The sequence below is a fragment of the Theropithecus gelada genome, chromosome 19 (assembly GCF_003255815.1).
Source record: "Theropithecus gelada isolate Dixy chromosome 19, Tgel_1.0, whole genome shotgun sequence".
In the NCBI taxonomy this organism is placed as follows: Eukaryota; Metazoa; Chordata; class Mammalia; order Primates; family Cercopithecidae; genus Theropithecus; species Theropithecus gelada.
The window spans coordinates 41,359,367-41,372,047 of record NC_037687.1 but is presented as its reverse complement, the minus strand read 5'-3'; the positions used below and the strand labels follow the sequence as shown (position 1 = coordinate 41,372,047).

The 12,681-nt window shown below is 57.8% G+C and overlaps 1 protein-coding gene across 5 annotated transcripts in view; it reads left to right on the top strand.

The window, feature by feature from the left end:
- ACTN4 (actinin alpha 4) overlaps positions 1-12,681 on the top strand; it is an 87,687-nt gene that overhangs the window by 58,091 nt on the left and 16,915 nt on the right. For 4 of the 5 annotated variants that reach the window (XM_025367586.1, XM_025367589.1, XM_025367585.1 and 1 more), the window contains exons 4-9: positions 2,382-2,468; positions 3,494-3,581; positions 5,872-5,950; positions 7,152-7,233; positions 7,974-8,059; positions 12,184-12,276. In XM_025367586.1, the coding sequence (XP_025223371.1) occupies positions 2,382-2,468; positions 3,494-3,581; positions 5,872-5,950; positions 7,152-7,233; positions 7,974-8,059; positions 12,184-12,276 (515 nt within the window). Of the gene's footprint in view, positions 1-2,381; positions 2,469-3,493; positions 3,582-5,871; positions 5,951-7,151; positions 7,234-7,973; positions 8,060-9,000; positions 9,087-12,183; positions 12,277-12,681 lie in introns of all 5 variants that reach the window. The other variant, XM_025367590.1, reaches the window with a different exon arrangement.

Here is a 12,681-nt window from a genome sequence, read left to right as displayed (position 1 = left end):
CAGGCCCAGCCCTCGGGAGGTACACAGCATAGATTTCCTGAGGCTCGAGCTGCCTCGCTCCACTAAGGGGCAGGTGGCGCTGCTCCGTTTCTGGGTCTGGGGCTCTGAACCCTAGGGCAGGGTGGACACTGGGTCCCTCCCCTGTCTCTGGGTAGCAGAATGAGCATGTTTCCCCCTCCGAAAACCCGAAAGCTGTGGCTCATGGACACCTCCTTCCTCTGGGTGTATCCCCGGGGGAAGGTGGCCCCATCTTCTCTGTGGCTTCTCCACCTGCCTCCAAGCAAGCCTGCCCTGGAGTGTTCTGCTCAGAGGCCAGTGAGCAGGGTCTCCCGTGGTGTCCTGTGCCTCCAGCTCTGCAGTTAGCTCTGCAACTCACCCCTGTGCCCAGCCCTTCCCAAGAGTAGTTGCAGCAGTGGAGCCCCTCTGTCTTCTTTGGAAGCCCCTTCGCCGTGCTCCTTGCATCTGGCATGTTGACAAGTGGGGAGGACTGCCCTAGGCACGCCTGACTGGTGGACTCCGGGATGAGGCACTGCCTTCTCTCATCCAGCCTCAGACACACAGCTGCCCTGGGCCTTGCAGAGAAAGTTTTTCTCTTTAGTTGCTGAGGCTGAGGAAGGTGTGGTCCAAGCCCTTCTTTTGAGAAGTTACAGCAAGTTTTTTTTTTTTTGTTTTTTTTTTTTTTTTTTTTTTTTTTTGAGATGGAGTCTCACTCTTGTCTTCTAGGCTGGAGTGCAATGGTGGAATCTTGGCTCGCTGCAACCTCCTGGGCTCAAGCAATTCTCCTGCCTCAGGAGAGTAGCTGGAATTACAGGCACCTGCCACCATGCCAGGCTAATTTTTGTATTTTTGGTAGAGACAGGGTTTCACCATCTTGGCCAGGCTTGTCTCAAACTCCTGACCTCCGGTGATCCACACCCGCCTCAGCCTCCCAAATTGCTGGGGTTACAGGTGTGAGCCACCACACCTGGCCGCAAATGTTTGTTTTTAGGTTAGTTCAGAAAGCGTACAGCCTGGCCACCTGGCCTCGGGCCTGTGCTGTCCCCTTCCTGACAACACAGCAGTCATGCTTGTTCCTCACCGGCCTTCCAGGCACTGGATCCAGTGGTGGTCAGAGCAGCCTCGCCCTCATGAGGGCTGGCAGATGGTGAACAAGTAAACAGCCCGTCCAACACGTAATTTCACATAGTGATGGCTTGGGGGCAGCACAGGGGCCAGGGAAGGAGGAACTGGGTGGCGGGTGGGGGAGCTCCTTGGGACGGGCAGTCAGGGAAGCCACAGTGAGAGGTGGCACAAGCAGAAGCTTGCACGATGAGAAGGACCAGCCAGTTGAGGGTTGCAGGCTAGGGGCGTGCTTTGTGGGTGGACAGAAGGTATGAACATTTCAAAGCAAGAAAGAGCCTGGCTTGCCCAGAGGATGCAGGTAGAGAAATCTGGGAGGATGGCAGGGCCTGGGCCTTCAGGGCAAGCCTTTTCCCTGTGGGCCAGGCATGGAGGCTTACACTTGCAGTCCCAGCACTTTGGGAAGCCAAGGCGGGAAGATCACTTGAGCAGGAGTTTGAGACCAGCTTGGGTAACAGCAAGACCCAGCCTCTACAAAAAGTTTAAAAACTAACCAGGTGTTGTGGCGTGCGTCTGTGGTCCCAGCTACTCAGGAGACTGAGGCAAGAGGATTGCTTGAGCCCAGGCAGTCAAGGCTGCAGTGAGCTGTGACTACACCATTGCACTCCAGCCAGCCAGCCAGACCCTGTCTCAAAAGAAGAAAACCGACCATGCTGGCTGCTGTGTCGATGTGGATTATGGGCAGGAAGGGTACACAGGAGGTAGCCTCGTTGAACTCTGGAGATGAGAGTGGCTTGGAAGAGAGTGTTGGCAGTGGGATTGGAAGGAAGTGGACAGATTTGCAATAAATAATAATGTAGTGTACATTTGCTGACTGAGAGATGAAAAACACTACCTTTGCCCTGAGAGCGTGGGCCTGCGGTGCTCCCCTGTAGTCAGGAGGTATGCAGATGAAGGCAGAAATGTACAGAGCACTGAGAGTTGAGAGAGGTGTGAACAGAGGCCACACACCTGAGACTGGCCTCTTGGAGGAGTGGTTTTTTGAGCTGGGTCGGGAGAAGGAGCTGGCTGCGGGGCCAGGGACCCTTGTGGCCAGAAGCCTGCAGGCGCTCGGTAGCAGGAGGCTCTGGAACAGCGCTGCCCAGAGACTGTTCCATGCATTTTCTTCTGAGAGAGGGAGGAGGACGGGCCTGGGAGATGCAGCCGGGGGTGGTTTGGAGCCTTTCTCTAGATAGGACTGGAAGGTCACCTTCAGATTGGGCGGAGGAGCCTCACTTTGGTTTTAACGACTTTCTGTCCTCTGCCCCCTTCCCTGTGTGCAGAGATTGTGGACGGCAACGCAAAGATGACTCTGGGAATGATCTGGACCATCATCCTTAGGTTCGCCATCCAGGACATCTCCGTGGAAGGTGAGAGCCACCTGTACTGCGCCCGCTTCCCACCTGAGTCAGGGCAGGTTAGAGGAGAGCTGAAGTGTGGTCTTCGTGCTTCAAGTCTCTTCCTGCTTCGTTGGGGTCGCTCACAGGGCCTGACCTTCGCAGGAGTAGTCAGTGGGTGGCAGGTGAAGGGAGGCTGCTCCCAGCCGCCCACCTCTTGGCTCCAGTGCCCTCTGAGTGCCTTTGCTCTTGCAGCCTCATCTCAGTGGACCCTCATGCCACCCTCATGAGATGGGCAAGGATAGCTGGGCCCGTTTTACAGTCCAGGAACCCAAGTCCCAGAACAGACTAGTGAGAAAGTTGGGCCTGGGCCTGGTTCTGTGTTTGCTCAACATCCCCGTCCTTGAAACTTGGTCCCCATGGACCCGTTATGAGCTCATGCCGTCCAGGAATGGACGATTTTGCTTCCCTTCAAGCACCTGTGTGCACACAGGATGGGCAGAGCCACCTGGGCCAGCGTGCAGGAGCTCCCAGGTGCCGGGTCGCAGTGATGACCGGGAGAGATGTGCTTCCTGCCCTTGAAGGGCTCCCAGTCTGTGAGGACAGCTGAGCTATCCACGGGGAACAGAAGGGCCCCCTAGGCTTCTCCACAGCTGACTTTTCACCTTGTTCAAAAGAGGCCAAGGCCGGTGTCAAGGGCTTGTCTGCAGTGTGCTCTGGTGGTGAAAGGCACGGGCTTGGTGGCCAGGCACACGGCACAGATTCAGGCCCTGACACCACCACCTCCTGGGGCAGCCCTGGTCAAGCGACTCTCCTTGGGGCCATGAGGATTAAGCAGGGCTGTGTGTCCTGGCAGTTGGGCCTGGCAGCATCCGTCTGCATCCGGAATGGGAGTAGCCGTCTCACTGCTATCACTGCTGCTGTTGTTAGGACTGATGTCCTCTCCCCTTGGGTTTTGTTTGACCCCTAGGCCTGAGGCTGAAAGTCCCATCCAACTTGAGCTGAGTTCTGAGGGTTTATTTTTGAGCCAGTGCTCACTGTCTTTGTGTGTTTTGCAGAGACCTCGGCCAAGGAAGGGCTTCTTCTCTGGTGCCAGAGAAAGACAGCCCCGTATAAGAACGTCAACGTGCAGAACTTCCACATCAGGTGAGCACCAGTCCTGCTCATCCTCTCCCTTCCTCTAGGAACCTGAGATCCTTCCTCCCACCTACTCTGTTTCCTGTGTTTTTGTCATGGTCTGTGAGATGCCAGCCCTCAGTCAGCCCCTCCCTGGCCATGGGCCCTACAAGCCCATGGGAAGGTCACCTGGTCCTCTCTGAGGAAGAGGAGGCAGTTCCCCAGCCATCCTGGCTGAAGGCCGTAAGGTCAGCCCTCTCGCTGGCCTAATAGAACCTTCTTCGTCCCCAGGCAAGGTGACTCTCAGAAGCAACAATAAAGCTCTTCATTTTTTTTTTTTTTTTTTTTTTGAGACGGAGTCTCGCTCTGTCGCCCAGGCTAGAGTGCAGTGGCCGGATCTCAGCTCACTGCAAGCTCCGCCTCCCGGGTTTACGCCATTCTCCTGCCTCAGCCTCCCAAGTAGCTGGGATTACAGGCGCCCACCACCTCGCCCGGCTAGTTTTTTGTATTTTTTAGTAGAGACGGGGTTTCACCGGGTTAGCCAGGATGGTCTCGATCTCCTGACCTTGTGATCCGCCCGTCTCGGCCTCCCAAAGTGCTGGGATTACAGGCTTGAGCCACCGCGTCCGGCCAAAGCTCTTCATTTTTGAGACAGGGTCTTGTGCTGTCGCCCAGGCTGGAGTGCAGTGGTGCGGTCGCTCGTCCCTGCTGCCTTGGCCTGGGCTCAAGTGGTCTTCCTGTCTCAGCCTCCCAAGTAGCTGGGACTGCAGGTGCACGCAGCCACACTTGGCTAATTTTTTATTTTCATTTTTAGTAGGAACGGGGTCTCCCTGTGTTGCCCAGGCTGGACTTGAACTCCTGAGCTCAAGCAGTCCTCCTACCCCGGCCTCCCAAAGTTCTGGGATTACAGATGTGAGCCACTGCCTACTCCTGGCCTCTTTATTTTGACAGCTCAAGAGTGAATTGTTTTTAGAGTTGCTATTGAATTTTGTGTTGGGGAAAAATGTGCTCTGTGGCTGCTAAGATGAACAAGCCTCAGCTCCGCCATGAACCTGCTTCCCTCAAAGTGAATGGGAGATGAGACATGTCCACCATTGCCATAGCTGAGGCGGGCATGGGCAGTGCCGCATGCGGTCCAGGGGGTGGCAAGAGGCGGGCCTGCCCAGTGTTTGGGAACACTGGCTCTGGGGACGGCCCTGAGGTCAAATCCAGTTTGCCCTGTGGCTCCACCCTCTGAGTCTCCTGGATGGCCCGCACAGGAATGAAGAGCAGAGCCTCGTGGGATATGCAGCGGCTTCAGGCTCTCAGGGACCCTCGCTGGGTGCAGAGGGCTTTTCCCATCGTGCTCACCCTGATAGCATGTGGTCCCTCCCTTGGTCACTCTTCTCTGCGTGTCTCCTTTTTTTCCCTGCCACTAACTGACTGAATCTTCCTATAGCTTCCATTCATTTTCTTCAACTAGTAAGTATCTAGCATGCCTGCTGCATGCCACTAGCGGAGATACAGTGGCACCCAAACAAAGTCCCCATTTGTGGGAAGTTTATGCCACAGCGTGGGACCAGCTGTGAACACAGTGGCCAGTAATCCCGCAGCATAACTTCAGTGAGAAGTGCTGCACAAAGACAGGGAAGTCAGAGGAAGAAAGTTCCCTGGGTGGCCTTTCTGAGGAGGTGACATCGAGCTTGACCTCAGAGGGAACCAACCCTTAAAGGGTCTCAGGGAGGAGAATGTGACCCATCTAGCTTGTAACTGACCAACTTGTGGCCTTGGGGAGGTCCCTCTCCTCCAGAGACCCGCGTGCCAAGCGAAATCCTGGCGTTTAGCCAGCCCACGGACTGGCCTTCCTGTAAGTCAGGTCCACCAGGGTGTGGAGGCCACACAGCACAGGTACCAGCCTCCTGCAGTGGCCACCTCCCCCGAAGTGGTCTGTCCGGTTCAGGGCGGCCTCCCATGGAAGGTGCTAGCAGTTATAAAGTTGTCATGAGTCAGGCACTGATCCAAGCATTTACTCATTTAGTCCGCACAGCAGCCCTACGTAGCAGGTATGTCACTATCCCCATCGTACAGATGTGGACACCGAGATAGCCTGGCTTACCCGAGATCACGCTGTCAGTAGGCAGAAGAGTCAGGATTTGATCTCAGACTGCCTGGCCCCAGAGGTCATGCTCGCAGCCTCTCTGCCACACCGTCTCCATGCAGTGCCTGGCACAGGCCAGACCTCAGTGAATGAGAATTAGTCATCGCTGTGGGTGCGCAGGGCCATACGGCACTCTGTGACAGTGAGCGGGCCTTCCTATAACCTTTGCCTTTCCTTCCTCAGCTGGAAGGACGGTCTTGCCTTCAATGCCCTGATCCACCGGCACAGACCAGAGCTGATTGAGTATGACAAGCTGAGGAAGGTGGGTGTCTCGAGCTCCCCTTGATGGCCCACAGACGCGCCCTGTCTGACCCCCTAACTCTGGGTCACTATCCCCATGTCCATCCATCGCCAGCCTCCAGATCCCGGTTCTGCATGCAGATGGGTGGCCTGGGAGAGCCTTGTGCAGGCTTCCCGCGACCTCTGGCTTGGTGGCTGACTCTCACCTCCCTTTTTCCCCTCGGGGACTGTCCACTCTCCCTCTATGACACTGCAACCAACCCGGGGTTATTTAAGGGCCTGGCCAGCCATGCTTTATAACTCCCCTTCCTCAACCTTCTGGATTCTAGAACCTCCTCTGCCCAAAGGGGCAGAGGGCAAGGAATTCCAAACCATCACTAGCCCATGTTGCCCATACAGGGTCCTGCTCTCATTTGCCTATACAAAGCCTGTATGAACCCAGGCCTTGCCCACCAGAAGCTGCCAGCCTCATGGGGGAAGGCAGGACAAAAATTGTGTCCAAAGCGAAGCACCACACCAGGCCATGCACATGTGCTCAGGCTGAATGGGGTGGCAGGGCATGAGGTCAGAGCAGTGCTGCGGAGGAGGCTAGTGCACCCCGAGCCAGCAGGAGCCCGGAAGGGCCCCAGAAGAAGAGGCAGCTTAGAGCCAGAGGAGGGCTTCCTAGGGGAGGCACCAGACGGCACCCAGCCCATTCCAGCCACAGCGAGCAAGAGCGCTAGGTCCTGGCCAGGGAGACTTGGGGTGCAGTGGGCTTTAGTCCTGTAAGCAGTGGGGAGCCCTTGAGGGGGCTGGGGGACACTTCAGGGTGGTTGGGACCTGGGAGCTCTCGGTTTGCTCTCCTTACCCAGTCCCCAGTGCTCTCTCGGGTCTGGCCCACATCTTCCAGTCAACATGAAAACCAGGGTTTAGGGCAGGGGGCTTAATCTAGAGTCTGTGGGTGGCTGGAAATTGTATGAAAAGGGTACACTTGCATTTTTCTGGAGAAAAAGCCCATGGTTTTTACCCCCAAAGATTTCACGAAGCACTCCTGTGAGTAGGAATTGAATTTATCCAGTCGGTGCCCTCCCGCTCACACACCACACATGGCTGAGAACTGCCTGAAGAAACCCCCAGCCCTAGCCTTCCCGGGTCTCTCCCTCTGGGCCAGCCCTGCCTGCCTCCTACTCCCGCACCCTGCCCTGACGGAGTTCTTGTTGCTGTCCCCACTTGCCTCCTTCCAGGATGACCCTGTCACCAACCTGAACAATGCCTTCGAAGTGGCCGAGAAATACCTCGACATCCCCAAGATGCTGGATGCAGAGGGTGAGTCATCTCTTCTGTTCAGCCAGCGCTGTGCTTCCTGATGGCCTTATCTGTCCAGGGCTGGCCTCGGGCAAGGGCCTGTGGGCACGTCAGAGCTTTGGGTCACCTCGGGGAGCTGGCAGAGCCAGCGAGAAGGGCTGAATGATTCCGAGTGAACTCGGGACAGCCGTGTTGCCCTGGGAGACGAAGCGAGGACATCCTGGGCTGGCCAGATTCCTTCAGGGATGGAGAAGGGTATGGGGAGGGGGAACTGAAGGATCAGCTCTCCTGAGACTGCATCTCCACAGGGCCGGGGAGGGGCAAGGTGGCTGAGGAGGGGTGCTCCAGGCTTCCTGCGAGCAAGCCTGGCCTCTCCCTCCCTACCTGCAGCAGGCATGGAGTATGGAGCCTGCCAAAGTGGAGTGTTTTGTTTTTTCCTTTCCGGCTTTGCTCCGTTTCCCAGCCATGCACTGCCCCAGCAGGGACCTGTGTCTCTGGCCTCTGGTGGCCCTTGGAGTTGACTGTCCTGCTGCTCCTTGAGGCCATTCTCAGAGAACAAAAGTGGCCTCATTTTAATCCGCTTCCCACAGGCTTGTCCTTTCCAGAGCCATGGAAGAGGGCGGGGCTGAGGGTGTGGCTGAGCCCACCCAAGTCACAGTCACTCTGCGGTCCCTCTCCCCTAAGGCCGTGGCTCCCAGTGAGTGAGGCCTCCACCCCGCCCGCCTGCCTTGGGCAGTTTAACCCTTGTCGTTCACTTGCAGACATCGTGAACACGGCCCGCCCCGACGAGAAGGCCATAATGACCTATGTGTCCAGCTTCTACCATGCCTTTTCGGGAGCGCAGAAGGTACCGGGCAGGGCCAGGCAGGCCCTCCTCGCCGCCACCGCGCAATGCCGCCGCTGCCTCTCGCCTCCCGTGCTCACCTCATTTCTCTTGCAGACAGCAGTGGCCTCTCTCTGACTGGAAGCCACCCCCTGCTCCCTGGTGTTGCTGCCCCCTCAGCCTTAGCTCACACACCTGTCGGGTACCTCGTCTGTGCCAGGCTTTTCCAGGCATTGAGGATACCCTGGTGACTGGGTCAGGCAAGGTCCCTGCTCTCAGGGTACTTCCATGCTAGTGAGAGAGACACACCTGGCCTGTCACAGGAGTGGAATAGAGAACATGGGGCTAGATGGGGGGACAGAGATGACTGGGGTGACCTTCAGCTGGCACTGTCAACATGGAGGGGTGTCGTGAGCAGGTACTTGCAACAGGAGCTGCTAGATGCAGCCTGGGGCACGGGTGTTCCAGGCAGAAGGTGAAGCATGGCGAAGGTGCTGAGACAGGAAGAAGCTTGGCTTTTTCAAGGACCAGCTAGAGAGGAGTGAGTGACAAGCAGTGACAAGCAGTGATGGGCCAGGCCCCACAAGACCCTTGTGGTGTGGGATAAGGAATTCTTGTTTTACTTAGGGCCACGGGAGACCCTAAGGGTCTTACTCCGTGGTGGTAGGTGCTCACTCACATTTTCAGACAGATCATTTAGCAACTGACTCCTCCAGCCCAAAACAAAGCTGCCTTTATAGGGCTCACAGCTAGTCTGTCTCCAGCCCAGGCCTGGTTAGAAAAGGAATGCACCCCATTTGGACTCCACAAAACCCCGCAAGGCATGTCCACACAGGCCTGGGGCTGGCTTCCAGTCCAGAGCAAGCGCTCTTCCTCCCGCATGAGCCTCGGGCCGGCCCGGCCGCCCTCCCTGCATCTTTCACTCTCTCCTGCCTCTCTCTCTCTTTCTCTCTCTCTCTGTGCAGATATTGTGGGTACTCTGAGGCCAGATGAGAAGGCCATCATGACTTACGTGTCCTGCTTCTACCACGCTTTCTCGGGGGCTCAGAAGGTGAGCTGGGCCGGGCACACCTCGCTGCTGGGGCTGCAGACCTGCCTTCACCACCGCCCTTGCGTCACCGCCGGCCATCTGTGGTTGGAGCCCTGGCCAGGCTGCGGGCCACCACACCACACAGACTGACCCTGCTGGGCTCTGACTCGGAAGGGTCCCCTGGGGCAGGTTTCCCGCCTGGCTGGTGCTGGGCCTATGCTGAGGAGCCACAGACCTTCTCTGAACACAGCCCACCCTGGGAGGTGGGTAGTGGCATCCCAGGCTCTCAGGCGGAGAAACTGAAGCCCTACATCAGTCAATGGCAGAGCTGGGATTTGACCGCCCAGCATTCCCACTTGCCCTGTCCATCATCTGTACCACCTGCCTGCCCCTGCCGGGCCCTTTCTTGGGGAGCACTGGGCTTTACCCCAGTTCTGCAGCTCCTTCTTGCCAGGAAAGGCTCAGCGTGTGCAGCCCAACCTGCACTCACGGTCCCAGCCTTCCAGAGGCCAGACAGAGCCCGCAGAGGGTGCGTGCCAGCAGCCGCCCTCCTGCGCCCGGCTGACCTCATGCTGCCCCGTGGCTCCTGCTGGGCCCTCAACGTTCACGCAGAGGCCCAAGCACTGCTCCCCCCGCTTGCCTTGTGGTCTGTGAAGTACCTCAGGCAACACTCCCGATGCCTGCTTTGGTGTCAGTAGTTGGCACAGGTGCAAAGGAGGAGGTGGAATCGCTTCTTGTTTACTGAGCATGTACTGCATACTAGACGCTCTCCAAGCCGTTCACATGCACAGGCTTCCAGAGGGCCCCTGTGCACACCCCTAGGAGGGCTAGGCGCAGTTAGCCCCATTTGAGAGAGGAGGAGTTAAATTTTAGGGAAACAGAGAGCTGTTCCTAAAGCTAGAAGGCAGGGGCTGTACCTTCTGTAGACCCCCTGCTTCGAACCCCCAATCTAGCAAGTCCATTACCCACCGTCAGTCTGGCTTGGCCCCACTCTGCCACCTCTTGGTACTGTGACCTTGGGTAGGTCACTTGACCTCAGCTACCCCATCTGTGAGATGGGCATTGCTGTAGTTCAGTCTCACAGGATTGCTCTGGGCGTGAAACAAGCAGGCAAAGGGCTTAGCACAGTGTCTAGCACGGCAGGTGCCTTGTAAGCAGCCTGGGGTGTCACAGTGGTGGGGAGTGTGGTTCTTCCCAACCTCAGGCCAGAAAGGCCTCTTCACCTCCTCAGCATGCGATTGGAGCTTGTTTTTGGAGTGTTCTGCTAGAGGGCACGGGCCAAGAGGGTGGAGGGAGGACCCCTGACCCACACCCCGGCAGGAAGATGGGCAGGGACCAGCAGCAGTGGACGATTCATCACCATAGATCCCAACTAACAGCATGTTTGCCGTTGGACTCACCCCTATGGGCCCTGAGCCAGCCCCCTGCCCACCACATGGCCTCATCAGATTGCTTTTCCTTCTACCCACACTGCTCCCCTGTGCTTAAGGCTGAACTCCAGTGTGGAGGCGCTGAGAGATTTGGGGGAGCAGGGACTGGCACGCGAGCCCAGGACAGCATGGGTGGGTGCTGAGGTGCTAGGCCTGGAGGCTTGTCACCGGCCCCTCTCCTGAGGGGGTAGCGGAGGCCTGGCTGCAGGGTGCTGGCCGGTTGGGAAGGAAAGTGCTGGGTCCCTGTGTGCTCCTCAGGACAGCCACGTGGTGCTGCTCCTGCAGCCGTCGTTTCCCCAGAGACCCAGTCCGAGCTCTTGCAAGAGTGCTCTCTAGGGTTCGTGTTTCATAAATGCAGAGTGAACCCCAGGCCTAGCGCTGGTGTGCCCATTCTGTCCTGATCGTTTATTTCCAGTCACCGAAGCATTCCCACCTCGTTCCTTTATTCACTCACTCATTCAGCAACCCTGAGCACCAGCAGTGCACCGAGCCCTAAGCTGGATGCGGGAACTCAGCAGTGAAACATGATTCCCCTGCCCTGTGGCAGCCCCGTGCTCACAGAGTGGACTTGAGTTTCGGGTGCCAGTTTTCTCTGCCCAGTTAGGAGTCAGGGACTGACCTCTGTGACCCCCACAAGCTGCAGCCCTGGCTGTGTTTTCCACACTGGTCTGGGGCCCATGTTCCTTGGCCGAGGAACCTTCTGGACCTCATCTCTGAGGAGCACTGCCTGGGGCCCTGGGTGTGTGTCCCGCAGCATGGCGCGGGGTGTGCACGTGTGTGTGTGCACTCACATGAGCCCCAGCTGCCGCCTCCCCGCCTGTCTCCAGGTGCTGTGCGTGGAGGGGAGAGGCTGGGCATTGCTGCCTGCAGCGCTGGCTCTGAGCCATTGGCCAAGCCTCTCCATTTTCCTTCCCCATCACTCTGTAGACCCTCCTCATTCTTTCTGTTCCTGTTCTGTTGCCGTTTCAACTCCTCCTCTTGGACCCTTTCTGTGCTTCCTGAAAGGTACCTGGTCTTTCCTCTCCCTGTGTGCACCCCCCGCCTCCTCTACACTGTTCACTGCCCCACAGCAGGACAGGGCAGGATGCTCTCCTGTAGTTCAGGCCCAGGGACTATGTCCACCACTCTCACCCTCCAAAGCCCCAGTGCTTTTCTGCCCCATGGATGGTGACTTTTGCCCCCTGGAGCTCCTGTTAACCCTGCCTCCAAGGCAGGAGAGAGGACAGGCCTGAGTGTGCTCCTGTGCATGGACCACCAGGCTCCTCCGGGGCCCGGGCGCCTCTACTCTGCTGCCCCCAGCTCTCCAGCTTTCAGCTTCCCATCCATTCACCTTCCCACCGGGAGAGACTCCTCCACGGTCTTAGGTCCAGCACAGCCAACCCATCCAGCCTCACTCTCCTCTGTGTGGGGCACTAGAGGGTTTGCGAGCAGCAGTGGGAGGGCTCCCCGACCTTCCTCGGTGCCTCCCAGGTCTGGGCTCTCTGGACCCAGGGGCATTTTGCAGTTAGCAGTGAGGATGCCAACAAGGCCTGTTGGGACAGGGCACCATCTCACGGGAACTGTGCTTCCTCTCCTTCCCCTCTGTGAGGAGTTCTGTGGGCCTTGGACCAGCTGCTTTCAAGGGACATGCCCGTCAGGAGGGAGGGTGGCCAGCCCCCAGGCAGCCCTGACTGTGCGCTCCCCTCCAGGCTGAAACTGCCGCCAATCGGATCTGCAAGGTGCTGGCTGTCAACCAAGAGAACGAGCACCTGATGGAGGACTACGAGAAGCTGGCCAGCGACGTGAGTGTCCCCCCAGTGAAAGGGCCACCTCGTTACCCTCAGCCAGAGGTCACAGTGATTCTTGCAGTGGGAAAGCAGGTGTGGCAGCGAGATGACCTAGAAAAGTCTGCGCGGTCACAGACCATGGCATTTAGCCAGCCAGTGTGTGACCTCTCCATTTGCTTCCACAAGGCTAAGGGTCAGACTGGCAGCCACCTTGCCATTCAGTCCCTGGGCTCCGAGCTTGGGTTCCTACAGAGATGCTCAGGGACAGTGTTTCCTGGGCACCTCAGTGCTTTAGAATCACCCGGGGAGCTTTGTGAAAGCCCCTCTTCCCGTGCCCTGGCCCTGGAGAGAGCGATTCGAAGGATGGAGAGGGGCCTGGGAACCAGCAGGATAGCAGGCCCTGTGCAGGCACTTCACAAG